Source organism: Typopeltis vanoorti, chromosome 9 (genome assembly GCF_054136105.1).
Source record: "Typopeltis vanoorti isolate ZY-2024b chromosome 9, IOZ_Tvanoo_1.0, whole genome shotgun sequence".
Taxonomy (NCBI): Eukaryota; Metazoa; Arthropoda; class Arachnida; order Uropygi; family Thelyphonidae; genus Typopeltis; species Typopeltis vanoorti.
In genome coordinates this window covers 135,672,117-135,693,805 of record NC_143557.1, presented here as the reverse complement: position 1 = coordinate 135,693,805, position 21,689 = coordinate 135,672,117, and the positions used below count along the sequence as shown (strand labels likewise).

The 21,689-nt window shown below is 36.1% G+C and overlaps 1 protein-coding gene across 5 annotated transcripts in view; it reads right to left on the bottom strand.

Annotated features, from left to right (window-relative positions):
- Positions 1 to 21,689, bottom strand: part of LOC150103595 (CD109 antigen-like) — a 716,838-nt gene that overhangs the window by 377,043 nt on the left and 318,106 nt on the right. For all 5 annotated transcript variants that reach the window (XM_090397638.1, XM_090397642.1, XM_090397639.1 and 2 more), the window contains 4 exons: positions 21,373 to 21,597; positions 15,969 to 16,199; positions 12,116 to 12,229; positions 5,165 to 5,227 (listed from right to left, as the gene is read on the bottom strand). In XM_090397638.1, the coding sequence (XP_090253764.1) occupies positions 5,165 to 5,227; positions 12,116 to 12,229; positions 15,969 to 16,199; positions 21,373 to 21,597 (633 nt within the window). The remainder of the gene's footprint in view (positions 1 to 5,164; positions 5,228 to 12,115; positions 12,230 to 15,968; positions 16,200 to 21,372; positions 21,598 to 21,689) is intronic.

The following is a 21,689-nucleotide window of genomic DNA, read 5'->3' as shown; positions in this document are numbered from 1 at the left end:
GAGTTGGGTTGACAACAATGGTATAATCTTTGATGGACAGCATTGATTTGCTAAAGGGAGGTCGTGTTTTAGTAATCTACTTACTTATTACAATAAAGTGACTGCTTCCTTGGACAGAGGAGAAGGATACACAGTAATATACTTGGATTTCGCAAAAGCTTTTGATAGAGTACCTCATGATAAGTTGACAGTCAAACTAGAGCAGATGGGGTTGGATATTAGATTAGTGCATTGGATTGGAGACTGGCTATCTGATAGGTATCAACAAGTTGTGTATGGGGGTGCAGATAGCCAGGAAAAGATATCAGATAGCCAGGAAAAGGAAAGTCACTAGTGGAGTCCCTCAGGGATCTGTTTTAGGGCCATTACTATTTAACTTGTATATTAATGATATTGGCGAAGATTTGGATGGAGATATTCAGTTGTTTGCAGATGATGCAAAGTTGGGACGAACCATAAAGAGTAGTGAAGATGTTGTGGCCTTGCAAGAAGACTTGAATAAATTGAGTGATTGGGCAAGCAAATGGGGATGTGAGTTCAATGTTGCAAAATGTAAGGTTTTAAAATTTGGAAAACAAAGATGGGATGCAGAATTTATGCTTGGTGAGAATATATTGTTGGAAGTAGAGGAAATAAGAGATCTGGGGGTGATAGTGGATAAGGATCTAAAATTTAGGGGACACATCGCCAAAATTGTGAAGACAACACAAAGACTTCTGGGAATGATGAGGAGGACACTGACGTGTAGAAGTAGGGAGATTCTTGTTCCATTGTATAAGGCTTTGATTAGGCCACACATGGACTATTGTGCCCAGATTTGGTCACCTGGTTTTCAGAAGGATGAAGAGATGTTGGAAAGGGTCCAAAGGTGACTGACTAAGGTAGTTTCTGACCTCTGGAATGTCGAGTATGAGGAAAGATTGAAAAGATGTAATTTGCAGAGTCTAGTGGAGAGAAGGAAGAGGGGAGATATGATAGAGACCTACAAGTTGGTAAGGGGTTGTTATAGGATCAATGGTGGAGAAGTTCTACAGAGAATAGTGGGAGATCAGGGGAGAACCAGAGGTCATCCCTGGAAACTGTATAAAGAGGGTGTGAGTAGGGGAGTGAGAGGCAGGTTTTTTTCGTGCAGAGTTGTGAATGATTGGAATGCCTTGCCTGAGAGTGTGGTGTCTGCAAGGAGTTTGAATGTGTTTAAGACCCGGTATGATGAGATGTGTGTGAGATAAAAGGACTTCCTAGATGAGTCTTTGACTCCATGAGGTCTTGTTTAATAATAATAATAATAAACTCACTCTCATTGTTCCCATACACTATCTCCTCCTTCCATTGTATATTCCTGTAATTAAAGTCTCCCATCAAGTGCGCCTTCTTTTTACATGCCCAACTAATTTGCCTAATCACTTTACAATCAGTATTCTCTGCATTCCCTGGCCTATAACAGCATCCTATCAGATATACTAACCTGTTTATTTCAACTTTTTATTATTATTATTATTATGCCGCACAGTTTCAAAATCTGTGCATGCATTATCAACTTCTACATTTCTATCCTTCCGGAAAATTATATATCCTTCTATTTCTATTCCTGACATCACATCCTCCTCAGACAACCAAGTTTCACTTATTCCACTTATCTTTGGGCATGATGACTCAATCAATTCAACAAATTCAGCTCTCTTGTTTTGTATGCTCCTTACATTTGTATACAAACATAGCAATCCCTGTTGTCCTTGAGGCCATTCTACCAGCACCAACATTCTTTATTCTCTCTATTCATTCTTGTTTCCCTGATCCTGACTCTCATTTCCATTCCTATCTGTTTCATCATTTTATAATTCTGTAAAGCATATAACATCTTGGTGTTGCTGCTAAATCTTTTTCCTCTCTCCTTCCACCTCAACAGAACATGGGATATCAATGATACAGGGTCATATGTCTTGAACTTAACATTGTTATTTTTCAATCTGAGCTAGTACTCTACTGATTATATTATCACATGAAGATAAAGCTCCAATGGAAACATTAAACGTAAATGGTTTTGTTATTTTTTTTAAAGTTGGTAAGTACTGTAAATAGATTTAATTTGTACATACAACAAATGGCTGCTTTAGTAAATTCACCCACCATAACAAACTAAAAAAACAACTCCTAACTTAAGCCCCATACTATTCCATAGTAATTAGAAATTCACTATAACAAACTACTAATTTTGTCCCTACAGTTTGCTATAGTGAAAGTTCACTGAGCAACAGAAATCATTCAAGTTTATACACAGAAATCCAAATAAAAAAGCAAAAGCATCTCTGGAGGTATTAAATTGTACTGATGATTATTAAGGGTGATTTTAATTATGACAATATAGACTGGAATGAAGAGATAGCAACCGAAAGTAAAGAAAATGAGTTTCTTGAGTTTTTGAGGGATAACCACCTCGGATAGTATGTAACAGACAGCATGGGAGGATTGAGAGTCTTGGATTTAGTCATCTCATCAAAGGATGTAATTATAAATGAGGTGTCAAATCATCCACCAATTGGTGAGAGTGACCATGAGGTGATTACCTGGTGGTTTCCAGCAGTGTGAGGACCTCTGTGAGAAAAGAGTATATGTGGAACTACAAGGGGCGGGGGGGGAGATGATTATGAAAAGCTCAGGAGACAGCTTGCAGGTGTAGCATGGAATGAGGAGTTAGTTGGAAAAGAGATCAATGCAGCTTGGGGGATTTTCAAAAACTATCTAGTAGATGCAATGTCTAAATGTATTACAAGGGTGAAAAGGTTAAATAAGGTAGGTGTGAGAGATGGATGAATAAAGAGATTAAGCATACGATACAGAGAAAGAGAGCATTGTGGAGGCAGCATAAGAGAAGTGGAAATAACCAATTATATGAGGTCTACAAAGACCAGGCAAGGAGGGCGACTTGGTTGGTGAGGGTAGCTAAAAAGAGGTATGAACAGCAGTTAGCTAATGAAGCCAAAAGAATCCTAAGGAATTCTTTCGATATGTAGCCAGCAAAAGAAAGAATGAGTGTGGAAGGATAACACTGATAGGAGAAAATGGTATAAAGACAGTTGTTACAGAATGTGTGGAGGAGATACTTAATGAGCAGTTTATAAAGGTCTTTCAATCATGAGAATGTGGCTACATGGAGAGAGAGAGATTGAGAGCAATAGATGATGGGGAGGAAACACTGACTGTAAGTGAGCAAGTGGTGTATGGGGAGTTGAGTAAACTTGATGTTAATAAGGCTGTGGGGCTAGATAATATATCACCATGTATTCTGAAGGAACGTGCCAGGGAGTTGACACCTGCCTTGACATATTTTTTTAATACGAGTTTTGCACTTGGTCAAGTCTGCCTAAGGAGTGGAAGGAGGGCAAGATTGTGCCACTTCATAAAGGAGGTGATCGAACTCAAGCATCAAACTATAGGCCAATCTGTGCATCAGGCATTGTGGTTAAGTTGTTGGAGAAGCTTGTGAGAACTAGGATCCAGAGTTGGGTTGACAACAATAGTATTATCTTTGATGGACAGCATGGATTTGCTAAAGGGAGGTCATGTTTTAGTAATCTACTTACTTATTACAATAATGTGGCTGCTTCCTTGGACAGAGGAGAAGGATACACAGTAATATACTTGGATTTCGCAAAGGCTTTTGATAGAGTACCTCATGATAAATTGATACTCAAACTAGAGCAGGTAGGGTTGGATATTAGATTAGTGCATTAGATTGGAGAATGGCTATCTGATAGGTATCAACAAGTTGTGTATGGGGGGGGGCAATATCCAGGAAAAGGAAAATTATTATTGGAGTGCCTCAGAGGTCTGTTTTGGGGCCATTACTGTTTAACTTGTATATTTATGATATAGATGAAGATTTGGATGGAGACATTCAGTTGTTTTCAGATGATGCAAAGTTGGGACAAACCATTAAGAGTTGTGAAGATGTTGTGGCCTCACAAGAAGACTTGAATAAATTGAGTGATTGGACATGGAAATGGGGATGTGAGTTCAATGTTGCAAAATGCAAGGTTTTAAAATTTGTAAAACAAAGATGGGATGCAGAATTTATGCTTTGTGAGGATATATTGTTGGAGGTGGAAGAAATAAGAGATCTGGTGATGATAGTGGATAACGATCTGAAATTTAGAGGACACATAACCAAAATTGTGAAGACATCACAAAGGATTCTGGGAATGATTCAGAGGACACTGACGTGTACAAGTAGGGAGATTCATGTTCCATTGTATAAGGTTTTGATTAGGCCACACATGGACTATTGTGCCTCGATTTGGTCACCTGGTTTTCAGAAAGATGAAGAGATGTTGGAAAGGGTCCAAAGGCAATTGACTAAGGTAGTTTCTGACATACTCGACATTCCTCTGGAATGTCGAGTATGAAGAAAGATTGAGAAGATGTAATTTGCAGAGTCTAGTGTACAGGAGGAAGAGGGGACATATGATAGAGACCTACAAGTTGGTAAGGGGTTGTTATAGGATCAATGCTGGAGAAGTTCTACAGAAAATAGTGGGAGATCGGGGGAGAACCAGAGGTCATCCCTGGAAAATGTATTAGGGGAGTGAGAGGCAGGTTTTTTTCATGCAGTTGTAAATGATTTGAATGCCTTGCCTGAGAGTGTGGTGTCTGCAAGGTGTTTGAATGTGTTCAAGGCACATTATGATGAGCTGTGTGTGTGTGATAAAAGGATCTCCCAGATGAGTCTTTGACTCCATGAGATCTTGGGATAATAATAATAATAATAATAATAATAATAATAATAATAATAAAGCAAATAAGAACATTTTTTGGAAGGAGATACATTAAATGTCAATATTTTCATCTTTCAAGAGAATATAACAGAGTGCACTTAATAGAATGCACCTTTTTGCAATGTCATGTGATGCCAGTCAGACTGAGCAACAATATTAAGTATAATTATAATACGTATATTTTAACATTATAAAAATAAACAAAATTATAATCATTCCTCCATTACCATTATATTCTCTTTTAATTTTAGATATTATTATTATTATTATTATGGACCTCCAGGGAGTTAGGGACTCATTGAGGGAGGCAACATATTACACACACCAACTATCATACTTATTATTATCACTCCTGTAATAATACTACAACTAATAATAGCAAATTTACTTACCACATAAGAAAAGTTTTCAACAAAGTAATCAGCTCTTACATGGAAAATAATGTATTCCCCAACCTAAGGATTAAAAAAAAATCATCTAAAGAATAAATAATATATAAACACAGTACATATTCAAATCTAAGTTATGTCTTAATCTGAATGATTTATATTTTTATATGCAATCAAGAAATATAACAAATATATACAGCACATCAGTATATTGTATAGAGAAAAATATGTCAATCATTAAATCCTACCTGTACCTCATTGTAGGGTGGAGGTGAATGGGTGACATAGGCAAAGCATATACTTCCAAGAGGGCCACCCTAGGTATGAAGGACACATCAGTATAACTGGCCAACACAGAAGGCATTCTCTGGTTGTGTTAGCAGCTCATCAGAGAATCTGAAACCCAACTGTTCAAATCTGAAGTTTGAAAGACCAGATGACTATATCAGAATGGATCCAGATCGGAATATGGAAAACAAAACTAAAAGAGTGAATACTGAGAGCTGGCAGCTGGAATGGATATCACTGACAGCTAAAGAAGAAGAAAATTAATTAAAGAAGTTGGAAGTTTATTTTCCACTTGGTTAGACTATAATAAATTTAGTTTAATCCTTTATCGAAGTGTAAGCAAACAAAGTTTGCGCCTGAAGTATCTTCAGGACTGAGGTAACTCATAGTAAAGGTGGACCAAGCTCTCATCACTCCTTGTCTCAGTATCTCCCATAATGCAAAGCACATCTCCTTGCAGACATGCATAATGCTATGCATTAAGGGAAGGGCCACTACCCAGGCCGGTTTTGACCTTTATTGAGGTCTTGTCAGTGGGAGCCAGACCCAGAAATGGTGATACTAAGGCAGAAGCAATGGAGAGGTCATATTTACTTACACGAGTATTCTCTGCACAATGCAGAGAATATTCTTGAATTCAATGGACAAGATTTTATAAAGTTTATAAATTGTACACACTCTTGCATAGTTGCATTTAAAAGCAATGGCATTCTTTTGAATGCCATTGCTTTCACAGAGATGCCAATGCTTCTCTGTGAATGCTACAATGCACCCATACACAGTCTGGTGCTAAGGCTTTGATCTTCAGAAAAAAGTCCAGTATGTGCGCCTGCCATTGCACGGGCTCCATCACTACTCAGTCCCACACATTTCTTCCATTCAATGCCCTTTTCATTGATGTAATTTGCAATCAAATTAAAAATTTCTTTAGCTGTTGTTCTTGTTGTCAGAGGTTTACAAAAAAAGAAATTCTGTGTGAGTTGTATTGTCACAATTGTATCTCACAAAACACATTAAATTAGCATTGTCCGATAGGTCTGTACTTTCATCGACTTGTACCATAAAAAAATTGCACACTTTTTTAAGTGGCCTACGGCAGTTTCTTTGATATTATCTGCCATCTCCATGATTTTATGCTTCATTGTGTTATTTGATAGTGTCAGCATATTTAGCATATTTGGCTCTCCTGTTTTTTTATCACATATTCCAGATGCTAACATTTTCATTGCTGGAACTATTAATTTCTCGGCAACTGTGTGAGGATAACTAGTTTCAGCAATTAATTTTGATATTTCATAAGAAGCCATCACAAGGTTTTCAGACTGAGCTCCCTGAGAAAAATTCGAAGACATAGTCTTCTTGGTAGCTATTATTTCTCTCTTTTTATTTATAAAGAAATCTATTGGCTTATTACTGTAATTTGGATGTTTCAATTCCAAATGTAGCTTTAACTTTGAAGATCTCACGGATTTGTTTGAAAGTGCTGCACAACAAATAACCCATAATGGTTTGTCATCAGCACCCTTGATGAAACCATCCGCACATTAGTTGAGCTACTTTATCATGAACAAAGAGACTGTGAAATGGTGACGTGGACGGAGCATGTTTTAAGTCTTTATTAAATAAATTATTTATTCATTAGTTCCGATTAAACACTATTTACTTGTATTTTAGAGTTTTGTGAAAAAAAGAAAACCCAAAAATGGACGGAGCATGTTTTAAGTCTCTATTAAATAAATTATTTATTCATTAGTTCCGATTAAACACTATTTACTTGTATTTTAGAGTTTTGTGAAAAAAAGAAAACCCAAAAATGAAACACCCAGGTTTTCAAGAGTTTTTTCAGGCGACATGGCATTTAACTTCCGTGATCCAGTGCGGGGTTGTGACCCACCATTTGGGAAACGCTGTTCTAGAGGAAGGGAAGACAAAACTAGAAATAGAAGAATTTTATGAAGATCTTCAAAATGCAATAGACAAAATAAATATAAAAAAAATAACAGAAATGAACTTCTACAATTGGCTGCTTCTGTGAAACAGACCAATACTAAACTAACATATGCAGCAAATACAAAAATAAGCAAATCAACAAAACCACTGAGAAAATATTAAGAATAATTACAAGTGTAACAATATTAAACAAAATTTTTTAAAGTTTATTTTGCCCTTGGTTAGACTATAATAAATTTAGTTTAATCCTTTATCCAAGTGTGAGCAAGCAAAGTTTGTGCCTGAAAATATCTTCAGGACTGAGGAAAGGTAGTGCAACACCAGGCAACTCGGAGCACTTAGCACTAAGCACTAAGGTGGACTAAGCTATCGTTACTCCTATCTCAGTATCTCCCATAATGCAAAACACATCTCCTTGCGGATATGTATAATGTTATGCATTAAGGGAAGGGACAATACCAGACCGGTTTCGACCTTTATTGAGGTTGAAACCAGTCAGTGGGAGCCAGGCCCAGAGGTGGGCCTGGCTCCCACTGACCAAGGTCTGGGCAGTGGCCCTTCCCTTAATGCATAACATTATACATATCTGCAAGGAGATGTGTTTTTGCATTATGGAAGTACTGAAATAGGAGTGATGATAGCTTGGTCCACCTTTGCTCCGAGTTGCCTGGTGGTGCACTACCTTTCCTCAGTCCTGAAGATATTTTCAGGTGCAACTTTGTTTGCTTACACTTGGATAAAGGATTAAACTAAATTTATTATTATTAAACAAAATTAGAACTTACAAATCAGAGAAAATAGTAAAATCAGCCAATAAAAACTCATTCCATTGAGGTCAAATGTTAATAATAATAATAATAATCTGCCATTCCTTTGCAGGAAGTTCTGCCATTTTTGACTGAATCCAGATCAGATTTCTCTTCTATGCTCACTTACATATTGAATATTTCCTGCACAAAGACGTCACTTCCTGATGAGGATATAATGTGTTTGTACAAGAAATAAAGTTCTTTTTCAACTTTCTGAAAAGAACTTTGTTTCCTGCACAAAAATACTTGGCATCCTCTTCAGTTCAAGATACTACCTCTGAACCACACAACTCCTAACACTATATAGATTATCCAATTCCCCCTCAAACCAAAATGTGAGAACAGATTCACAAAAATTAGCACCTAAATAGTGCAACAGGGAAGAACAACAATACGTTGCACCCTTCGATTGGGAAAGGCCTAAATATGATTCTCGTCATGATGAGAAGAAGCTTTGTATGGTTTTTTTTCAACTGAAGGCAAGTTAGCCAATCTTATATGAAGACAGAAGGATTTTTTATCCCGTATACAGACAAATGCCTTGAGAACACATGCAATTCATAGATAAAAAATACTAGTGGTGGTATTGGACAGTAGATGGCATTGGTGTGGATGATGATGATAGTGGCAGTTCACTGTAGTTGGTAGATTAAGTGGTGGAAGTGGTGAGTTGTAGAGTAGGTGCCCTCCATTGATGAGTCTTTGAATTCCTTTGAGGTGTCACATAATAATAATAATAAATTTGACTAAGAATTATTGAGGAGGGAAAATCCACTTAATAGCTGAACCTCCTTCTCACAGAATTCCTCACGGAGGTTGATTTTAAATTATGTCTTTTCTACAGATATTATATTGGTGCTGGTCCACTAAATGCTACTACCATTCTTTCACTTTTGTCTAAACATATTCTAAACATGTTTAGACAAAACTTGTAAACATGTTAAAGCACATTTATAAGAAAGTGGAAGAATGGTACTACATCCATACATGGTTAAACCTCAAGCATATATTATTATTATTACACCCTCCATGGAGTCGACGGACTCATCATGGAAGGTTCATTCAACTGACAACATATTTATCATATATAATCTTAAAGTCCTTAACACTCCTTGCATTACCAACACATTCTATAATGCATTCCATTCACTGACAATTCTCCATGTAAGAAATCTACTCCACACTTTCACATAACCTCCAGGAATGACCTCTGGTTCTTCCCCTCTCACCTTCTAGTCTTTTTATAATCCCCTATGGATTAATCTGATAAAATCCTCTGAATAACTTAAACATCTCTACCATATCATCCCTCTTCCTCCTATCCACCAAACTCTGCAATCCACATCTCTTCAACCTCTCATAGCCAGCATTCCAAAGTCCCAACATTGTCTTAATCACTCAGTCATTCTCAAGGCTCGTCTCTGGACCCTCTCATAAAATACATGTAAATTACTAAACCAGGACCTACATTTTACAAATCCATGCTGACCATCATAAAGAATGTTACATCCATCAACCAAATTCTGTATTCTATTCCTTACCAATCTCTCCAACACCTCAACCACAACTGCAGTTATATGGATTGGCCTATAGCTGGAGGCCAGATCTGAGCATAATAGTCTAAGTGTGGTCTGACCAGTGCATGATACAGTGGCACAACTACTTCCTTATCTTTGCATGTTTAAGTGCTTCTTATCATAGCAGCTTCGATGTGCAGCCTTTGCAACACTAGCAATATACCCTATAAACTTCAGTCTACTGTCAACCACCACTCTCAAATCTCTAATCTCATCCACTTCCTACAGTACAGCACCATCAATATAGTACACAGCCTTATATTTCTGCCCTCCAAAATGCAATACCTTGCACTTATTGATATTAAAACTGTAACCCCACCTTTAAGTCTATTCAAATCTTCCTGAAGAGATTCAGCATCAGCAGTGCTACTTATAATTCTTCCCAACTTTGTGTCATCAGCAAATAACTGAAGATCTCCAGTCAGTCCACATGAAAGATCATTTACAAACAAGTTAAACAGCAGGGGCCCCAAGAACAGAACCCTGGAACACACCATTGGTAACCCCTCTTTTTTAGAGACACTACTCCCTCATACAAAATCTGCTGGTATCATTCAGAGATCCAATCTCTGATCTATCTAACCAATATATCTATTCCCCTTATCATGTGGTAAGCTATCAAACACTTTTGCAAAGTCTAAGAATATCACTGTATATGATTCTCCCTTGTCTAACACACTCGTCACCTTATCATAAAATACAAGTAAATTACTAAAACAGGACCTACCCTTTACAAATCCATGCTGACCATCATAAAGAATGTCACATCAATCAATCCAATTCTGTATTCTATTCCTTACCAATCTCTCCAACACCTTGACCACAGCTGCAGTTATATGGACTGGCCTATAGTTGGAGATGTCTGTCTTAGAACCATGCTTGTGGAGTGGTACTATTTTACCTTCTTTTCACTCCTTAGGAACCCTACCCACTGCAAGATTTTCATTAAATAACCAGGTGAAGGGCATAACCAACTGTGGTGCACATTCCTTAAGAAAACGTGGTGATGTCTCATCCATTCCCACAGCCTTATTCACGTCTAACCCAACCAACATCTGATACACCTCTGTTCACTTCCAATTCTCCTTACTTGCCACTCTTCTATATATTGTACCAGATAATTTATACCAGTATGATATACACTGATAAAGTGCTCATTCAATAATTCCAGTATATCCTTTGCAGCTGTTAGTCTGCAACCACGACTATCCACCAATGTTAGCCTGCCATAATTATTCCTCCTCCTTGCCAAGTAGCGGAAAAATTCCCTGGAGTAAACCTTGGTCTGACCAGCCAATCTCCTCTCATACTGCACCTTTTCTTTCTAGCCTTCACCTTATACTCTTCATGGATCTGATCACCACCAACTGTCTTGTACTTTCTCCATAACATTTTCTTTTCCAGCAGCTTTCCTGCTTTCACTGTTCATCCATTTCACTCCCACTCTATTTACTTGCTTAACCTTTGGTATGCAGTCATACATTGCTTTTGTCAGATATTGTCTTGTGAGTTTCCATGCATTATCAACATCTCTTCCACTCGGCTCATCTACCCAATGTACTGATGCTAACCGACTACAGAGATTCCTATAATCACCTGCTTTATACTTCCACATGTTCCACATTTTTGGCAGTGACCGTTTCTTGTTTTCATCAGTTCCCAAACAAGTACCTCATGATCACTCTCACCAACTGGTGGCAATGTCAACTCCTGATTAACAAACTACATCTTGTGACGTTATCACTAAATCCAAAACATTAAAGCCTCTAGTTGCTTCAATTATGTGCTGCTTAAGATACTTATCTCTCAGAAATTCCAGAAACTTTGCTCTCTTTGTTCTCATACACTATCTCCTCCTTCCGGTCTCTATATTTATGTAATTTAAGTCTCCCATCAGGATCACCTTCTTTTTACATCCATCAGCCATTCAAAAAACACTGTCAAATTCCTTTTACTCTCTCTCTGATTATCTGCCTACACTCTCTCTTTCTCTTTCTCTCTCTCTCTCTCTCTCTCTCTCACGCACGCATGCATGCACGTGCACACACACACACACACACACACACACACAGCACTGTTGTGTTATTATAATTTTTCACCTGTTTGTATAAAGGGCTGATATAAAAAATCACACACACACACACACACACACACACACACACACACACACACACACACACACACACACACACACACACACACACACACACACACAATGTTATTTATATACAAATTTCAATTTTCAATTAAACATATAGAAAATTTTCTTTCAGAAATGCAAAGAAAATAGCTGGAACTATTATTTAGAAGACATCACTTTGAAACATTACCTTTGGCTCTTTGGTACTGGTGGTTACTTGAAGATGTCGATCAGTGGTTGAATAAGATGAGTACACTTTTAATTCTGCTCTGGCACTCTCTGGGAAATCATCCCTATAATAAGCCTAAGTGGCATATTATAAAGAAAAAGATTCAAAAACTTTCCAAGCTAATAAAATTAATCTGGTTTTATAGCTAAATTTATCAAACTGATTATGACATTTCTAAGTTTTATAACCAACAGTGTTTATTTAATTACAGTCCTATAGAACATATTATTAATTTAGTATTATGTATTTTCAACACTGTTATGTATGTGCATTTTAACATTTAAGTAACTTATAGAATAAAAAAATAATAAGTTGATTATTTTAATTTATATGATTTAGAATATATAATTAATTTTACAGTTGTTGGATGTATATGTGTACATCCAACAACTACAACTACTACAACAACTACAACATACACAAATGCAGGTAATTATAGGATAATGAAATAATTGCAATGAAATTTAGTATTTTAGTATAGACTGAATAGTGCACAATTAGTGAACTGTGACAATGAAAGTAAAATCTTTTGTAACATAGATAACATATTCTTCTTGAGAAACATAAAAAGCTTATGAATGGAAGGGGAAAGGAAATATACACATACTACTCCCCCCCCCCTCTCACTCTCTCTCTCTCTCCAAATATATATATATATTTGGAAATAATACGATAGGTGATGACAGTAGAAGAGCTCTCTATCTGTCTCTCTCTCTCTCTCTCTCTCTCTCTCTCTCTATATATATATATATATATATATATATATATATATATATATACAGAGCAAGAGAGAGAGAGAGAGAGAGAGAGAGATGACTCCATGGAGATACCCATAATAATAATAATAATAATAATAATAATAATAATAAATATTTCCTGCTCATCACCTTCTATATTCCATGGTCTTTGCAACATCCCACCAAATAGAAGAGAGGATGGAGACATGAGAGGAAGGAAATGGAATTTATGCAGTCAATAAGGGATAATTACCTGAGACAGCACATGATGGAATATACTAGGAGTTCGAGAGTGCTCAATCTAGTAACTGCATTTGAGAATTTGTCTACAATGAATATGACCATGTTGCCACCAATTGGTCGGCACAAAAGATCATATGGTCTTGACCTGGGAGGCCAAATGTGTGGAATTTTCAGCTGGAGTATATGTGGAATTACAGGGTTGGTAAGACTGTATACAGAGTAAATCAAGTTGGAATTAAATGGATAAATATCATCATCCATTATCAATTATGAAAGGAAGTTAGCAATGCAGGCTAAAAAGAATCCCAAACAGTTCTTTCGATATGCTGCAAGTAAAAGAAAGCATGTATATGGAAGAATGATTTCAATGAATGCCGATCATGGGGAGGTAACTGAATCAGTTGAAACAGCAGAATTACTAAGTGAACACTTTGCAAATGAAATGGATGTGCATAGCATATTACAGAACCTTAATGTGAATACAATGGTGGGATTGGATGGTATACCAGCTCGAGTCTTACGTGAAGCGGCAAAGGAATTGTCAGTGCCCTTGACCATATCGTTTAATTTAAGTCTCAGCTCTGGGATAGTCCCGAGGGGATGGAAAGAGGGGAAAATAATTCCATTGCATAAAGGAGGCTCCAAGACTGCTGTTGCACATTACTGACCAATCAGCATATCAGGAGTCATTGTCAAGGTTTTGGAGAAAGTAGTCAAAAGCAAAATACAGGAATGGATAGATGAAAACAGGATACTGTATGGGGGGCAGCATGGTTTTGTTAAGGGTAGATCATGCCTCAGTAACTTGCTCATGTTTTATAATATAGTGACGGCTGAACAGGATAAGAGTAATGGGTTTACAGTGATACTGATGGACTTTGCTAAGACCTTTGACAGGATACCAGATGGAATTCTAATCAGTAAACTGCAGCACATGGGGATGGATATAGGGTTGATGAGATGGATAGGAGGGTGGTGATGGAGGGATATCAGAGAGCAGTATATTCAGAGTAGAGTCCAAAAGAAGGACTGTGACTAGTGTCGTGCTGCAAGGTTGTGTTCTTGGACCTCTACTGTTTAATTTGTTCATTAACAATATAGAAAATGATCTGAGAGGAACTGTTCAGTTATTTGCCAATGATGCCAATTTCTGTAGAGCAATAGTTAATACAGATGATGTCAAAATTTTGCAGGATGATTTGGATAGATTGGCAGACTGGGCAAAGGAGAATGGATGTCAGTTTAATGTGGCAAAGTGTAAGGTTATGCATTTTGGGGTGAAAAGATTATCAGCTGTATACCACATTAGTGGAACTGTACTCCAGGAAATTGACAAAGCCATAGACTTGGGAGTTTAGTGGATAGGAAGTTAAAGTTTAGGGAGCACATAGCAAAAGTGGATAAATCAGCTCATCAGATCACTTGATCACTGAAGAATACTTTTACAAACAGAGACAAGCAGGTTACTGTTCCTCCTTATCGAGCCTTGATAAGACCCCATCTTGACTACTGTGTGTGGAGCTGGTTGTCAGAGTTTCTTGGTGATGAGGAGAAAGTGGAGAGGATCCAGACATGAGTGACCAATATGGTAGCAGGTCTATGGAATGAACCTTACAAGAATAGGTTTAAGATCGTAGGTTACAGAAACTGTTTGAAAGGAAGAAAAGGAGTGATATGATCGATTCATACAAATTGCTGAATGGTTTTTAAAAGATGTTAAAATGGTGTGCCTCAGGGTCTGTTTTAGAATTATTGCTGTTTAACCTGTATGTTAATGATATTGAGAAAGATTTGAATAGGGATATGCAGTTGTTTGCAGATGATGCAAAGTTAGGAAAATTATGAGGAATAGAGCAGCAGTTGTGGCCTTACAAGAAGACTTCAATAGACTGAGTGAATGGGCACAGGAGTGGAAATACCAATTCAATGTATGAAAATGCAATTTTTTAAAATTTTGTAAAGAAAGATGGGATGTACAATTTACTCTTGGTGAGAGATATATTGTTAGAGGTGGAGGAAATAAACGATCTTCAGGTGATGATGGATAAGGATCTAAAATTTAGAGGACACATTGCCAAAAATAGTGAGGAGAACACAACAAAATCTGGCAATGATGTGGAGGACACTGACTTGTAAGGAGATTTAGGTTTGATTGTATATGGCTCTGATTAGGCCACATATGGACCACTGTGCACAAATTTGGTCGCCTGGTTTCCAAAAAGAATGAAGAGATTTTGGAGAGGGTCCAGAGGTAATTGACCAAAATAGTTTCTGATCTCTGGAATGTCAAATATGAAGAACGATCGAGACAATGCAACTTGCAGAGTCTAGTGGATAGGCGGAAGAGCGGTGATATGATAGAGACGTACAAATTGGTAAGGGGTTGTTATAGAATTAACATTGATAAGGTTTTTCATAAAATGGTGGGAAACTGGGGGCAAACAAGAGGTCAACTTTTTTGCATGGAAGCTGTATAAGGAGTGTGTGAGCAAGGGAGTGAGAAGCAGCATTTTTTGCAGGGAGAGTTGTGAATGATTATAATGCATGGCCTAAGTGTGTGTGTATGTGTGTGGTGTCAGCAGAGAATGTGGATGTGTTTAAGGCATGGTATGATGATTTGTGTTTATGAAAAAAATGACCTCCTAGGTGAGTCTTTGACTCCATGGAATCTTTTGATAATGATAATAATAAATAAATAAAATTATTAAATTTATTAAATTATATAAAAATCAAAAAGTCAGTGTACTGTTAGAAATAAAAATCAACATAAAATTATACTTTAGTTGAATTTCTTCAAATGTGTATTGAAGTATGAATATTTTATCAATATCTACCTCAAGTGTCAGAGATTTAACATTATTCACTTGCTCTTTACTACCAATTTCATTTAAAAGCTCTATTGTCACTTCCCAAAGTCCAGGAGATATTGAAGACATCTTTTCTACTTTTGGTTCAAAAGTTTTACTTCCACCTCCATGAAACTGAACAGATGGTGTGATCCGAATATTGCGATTATCTAAACGCCATGCTGAAAGAGGTGAACCATCCTGATAAGCAACTGCTACCTAAATGAAGTAGTTAAAATGCATTTACAATGTGTTTAAAGATTGAAGACTAAAAGAAATATGCTACAAAAAACAACTCCTAATAATAGAAAAAACAAGAAACATTACTGCACTTAATAAATATTTTTCATTAAATAAATTATCAAGGAAAATTTATAAACACTGAAAAAATAATAATTCTAAAGTGTTTCGATACTAAAAATATCAGTCTCTACTTACGCTTTCATGTTTGTGGGTATGTTAGTAGCCCTAATGCATTCCACAGCAGAACATATATCCCTAAGTCAAAAAGTCAAGTCTCTATGGTGCTTATTGAAGACATGAACTCATCAAAAACTATTTGGTCTCCAGAACAAAGATCAAGTTTATTTTTTCTCAATCTTTTCAAAGGTATACTAATTTAAAATGATTATTCTGCAGAACAGCTGATAAATAATACACTGGATGGTAATACTTTGTGATATTTCCAGGCCAGGTGTCAATCTTGCTGACATTAATTTGCCACGTGTGCCTGGAGAGAGTCTGCATGGTGGTGGTAGTGGGAGGAGGAAAAAAAAACACTCTGTGCAGTGGAGTTAGTGAAATTCTTCAAAAGTATGATGACTCAGTAAAGAATCCAATACTGTATATTCTATGTCCTTTCCAATTTCAACTCACTTACACAACAACCATGAAAAGTTAAGCAAAGATAAATAGATTACATGTAGTAAAGCAAAACCTCCCAAAACCTTCTAGATTCACCTCACAAACATAACCGATCTCCCATCTGTCATCAATGATGCCCATCTCCAATCTGTAAAACCAAACTATTTTTCCTAAGAGAAACTCAAATTTCAGATTATTCAATCACACTATTCATCTCACTTTTCCAGTTACATATTCTGAACTTTTTCTCAGAAAGGTAGTATTTGTACATATCTTTACTCTAATATGTGTGAAAAGATGTCAAGGATGTTTATGTTGAGAGATTGAATAAGAGAGAACAGCAAGTGTGGGCATGTAGAAAGTGTGATTATTCTGAACCATGGAATGCATTGCCTGATAGAGTGGTAAGAGCGAGAACAGTCAATGAGTTTAAGGAGTGGTATGATAGAATTTGTGTTTCTTAGGAAGGACCTCCCACGATGAATTTTTTTGACTCCATGGAGGCCTGAATAATAATAATAATAATAATAATAATAATAATAATATGAGTGGGAAATATGGCATCATAGCTGAATGGCAGTTGAGGAAGCTTATGCAAATGTTCAGAAAATGTGTGGAAGCAATAGCGAGGAAAAGAGTTCGATTAACAATAAAACTAGTGATAATGAAGTTGAAAAACACAGTACAATTAATGGTAAGGTGGCGAGCAGGGCTGGCTGTAAACAAGTGTGTATGTGTGAGTATTGACAAAATAGCAAGAGTAAATGCCAGCAAAAAACAAAAAAAAAAGGAAACAAGATTTGAAACCTGAGTTAGTGAAGATAAGACAAGAGATAAGGTAGATGTGGAATGAAATGAAGAGAATTGTAGATATGTATGGAAGAGTAGAGAAGACGAAATGAATGATGTCGGAATAAAAAAAGTCATGAGTGGCATGATATTGGGAATTGAGAGAATTTGAGATAAAATGAATAGAGTGATTAAATTACTATGGATGAGATTCAGATTCACCATTACACACCAGAATCCAAACAGCAGTCAAAACAGTGGACAGAAGCCGGTTGTCCAGTGCCAAAGAAGACAAATCACGGTGTTTTGGGATGCTAAAGGCATTTTGTTTATTAATTATCTTGAAAAGGGTAAAACAATAACCGGGGAATATTATTCCAATCTTTTAACCAAACTAGACGAAAAAATTCGTGAGAAAAGATCCGGTTTGCCGAAGAAAAAATCATCTTTTATCAGGACAATGCACCTTCTCAGAAAGGTGTTTTGGCAATGTAAAAATCCAGGGATCTGCACTGTGAATTGTTGGAACTTTCACCCTATTCCCCAGATTGAGCTCCCTGTGACTTCTATCTCTTCCCAAAACTAAAACTCTTCCTTGCTGGTTAGCATTTTCTTCGAATCAAGAGGTGATTGCAACTGTAGAGGGGTATTTTGCAAATCTTACTGAGAACCACTATAGGGACAGGATAATGGCACTGTAGCATCACTGGTATAAATATAATAATCTTAAGGGAGAATATGTTGAAATAATAATTTTAAAATTATAAATTCGTTTTTTCATTGTTAGGCCGAGAACTTTTCAGACCACCCTCGTAGCAGCTTATTTCCAAATTAGTAATGCAGAAGACTTGAAATTAGAAATTAGAAATACAAAAAATAATGGATGAAACATTCTGGAATTTAGTTGATAAAAAAAATATTCCTTATTAAGAAAATGTGCTCTTAAAATATATTTTTACTGTGCTTCAACATATTCATGTGAATCACTTTTTTCAAATATGAAGTATTTGAAATCCAAGTATCGATCTCAGCTCAATGATTCTCATTTAGACCACTGCCTAAGAATTGGAAATTCTAGTTACATGCCATATTATAATAAGTTAGCTGAATATCTGCAATGCCAAGTATCACATTAATGTTTTTCTTTTTTTTTTGAAGTACTTACTTAAGTTTGTAAGTAGAATTTTGTATTAATAAATTCATTTAAAATAAACATGTATTGAATGTACTTTAAGCTTACAACTTTCCCTCCAGCAAAATTAAAGTAAAGTGCCCTCTGTCATAAGCCAGCCATTCGAGTTGCCCCTTTTAGTGAAAAGGTTGCCGGCCTCTGTTCTAGAGCATTTTATAGAGCATCTTGTTATGTGCATTTTTAAACTTCATAGTGAAGCAATGATACCTCAAGGACTCACTTTAATGAGTAAGGGAATGGCAAACTCAAAGTACCTGATACTGGATCATGCCTTACTTCATGCAATAGACGTCTGTTATATTATCTGCAGACAGGTCCCTACTCTTCTTTCTTTCTTTTCTTCTTAATCCTTCTTCACATTGTTATTTAGAGTACTTTGAGAGCTAAGTAGTGAATCTTAACTAATTTCCTCTTTTTTTTTTTTTTTCTCATCAGTTACAGTGGGAATTTGCCCTTCTCTCCCAGGTGTTTGCCTTACTAGTAGGCTGAAACTATGACTGGTCCAACAAGTACCAGCAGTGGATTTATTGAAGATAAAAAGATATAAAGCAATCAAACCTGAATAGATATAAATGGTAAATGACCTAGACTAGAAAATGAAGGAGTAATGACAAGGAACCATCTCTGGAAGTTATGAAACAAAGCTGTTTGCAAGAGGATGAGGAGCGGTTTCTTTGCATGGAGGATGGTTGAACTGTGGAATGCATTACCTGATAGAGTGGTGAGAGCGAGAACAGTCAATGAGTTCAAGGAGTGGTATGATAGACTTTGTGTTTCCTAGGAGGGACCTACCACGATGAGTCTTGATAGACTTTGTGTTTCCTTGGAAGGACCTCCTGCAATGAGTCTTTTGACTCATGGAGGCCTGAATAATAATAAGAAAATATTGACACTTACAGGTAAAGAGGAGTTGGATTAGCTTTGACTTGACTGGCCAATCTCCTCTCATATTTTACTTTTTCTTTTTTAACCATGCTTGTTACTTTTCTGGGCTGCACTTTATATTCTTCATGCATCTGTTCACTGCAAACTGTCTTGTACCTCTTCCATAACTTCTTTCATAATGCTGCTTGCTTGATTTCACCATTCATCCATCTAACTCCTACTCTATTTATTTACTGAACTCTTGGTATGCAGGTATGCATTGCTTGTGTTAGATACTGCCTTATCTTTTCCCATGCACTGTCAACATCTTTTCTACACAATTCATCAACCAAATGTATTGATGCTAGTTGACTACATAGCTTCTGATAATCACTCCCTTTATGGTTCCACATGTAGATCTTCTTGATTATAACTGTTCCTCTTTGACTACCTTCCAAACCAATACCTCGTGATCACTTTCACGAGTTGACTACATAATTATTGGAATAAGATATTGGAAAAAGTAGGTAACTGGCATAAAGAATTTCCATGAAAGTAAGGCATGACAATCCATTCATTCCTATCTTTCCTATATAGGAATATTCATTCTTAGGAATGAATATTCCTATATTCATTCCTAAGAATGTAATCCATCATTCTTATAGAAAAATGCATCCTCAAATTCATTTCATACATTCAAAACTGCATTACTTTCTCCTCGTATATTGAAACATGAACATATGATTCATGATTTTTGTTCATTTTCTCAACTCATCACTATCAAACCTTGAAACAGACCACCTTTCCTACCACACTGTTTTTATTTCACTTTCATCAATAATCTTTACATATTCATTCTTGTATTTGCCTTTTGTCTAACCAAATCATTCCCTCTTTCTCTCTTATTCCCTATTCATATCCTAAGTATTAATGACTCTACTAGAAAATCCCTCCTTCTTGTAAAAAATCTTGTGAACTGTATCATTCATTGCACATCTAATAATGGAAACTCCATACAACACCTCTCTTGATTCATTATCTCTTTCACTCAGTTCTTTTGCATCCTTCTGTTTATATCCAGCAATCATTTAATTCCAAGCTACATATGCTTTATTTCTCTTTTCAGCATTAAAAACTTAATCTCAAGCCTTACATCATTCCATTAATTTCATTCATTCTACACACATATCCCCTGCTTGCTGGCACCCATACATTGTTACTTTATGGCAGTTTTCCTATCTTTTATCTCATAAATTCTGCTCTGTTTTTCTCGACAGTTGCATTCTCTTTCTTCACATCAATCACTCTCTTAAAAAAAAAAAAAGAGTGTATAAAAAAAAAAATACAAATAAAACATATAACTTTTCTTCATACACATTAATTTAATATACACATTAATCTAAAATACTTTCAATATACAATAATCTACAATACCTTCAATATTCAATAATGAATTACAATATACTTTCAGACACAGAAAGGATGAAAAAGAAAGAGAGAGAGGACATTAAAAAACTTATCCAGTAAACTTATATTGTTATTCTGATAGTTATTGAAATACAAGAATGTATTTTAAAATACATTCTGGTATTTTGTAATAAAAAATAGCATCAAAAGCTGTACTTCATCACATAATTTTTTTTCCCTTCTATTCTTTAATAATTGACTATTCATAATACTTACATATGCTTTGAAAGGCATGACAGGCTTAAACACTTGTGGATTATTTCCCAAGAACTGTAATTTAATGCTAGAACTGAAGATCATAGATTGTGAAAAGCCACTTTCTATTAAATTTAAATAGCGGTCACCAACATATGCTGCTACAGTAATCCTCGATTTATCAAGTCGAGGAAGAAGTTTCTCTATTTCTTGAATTGGAAATCTGAATTCCATAAAACCATCAAACTGTGAAAGAGGGAGAAAGAAAGAAATAAAGAAATTAGTTGCAAATTATTACAATACAATTCTCACTATTGCTTACACAAGTCACTAAAAAA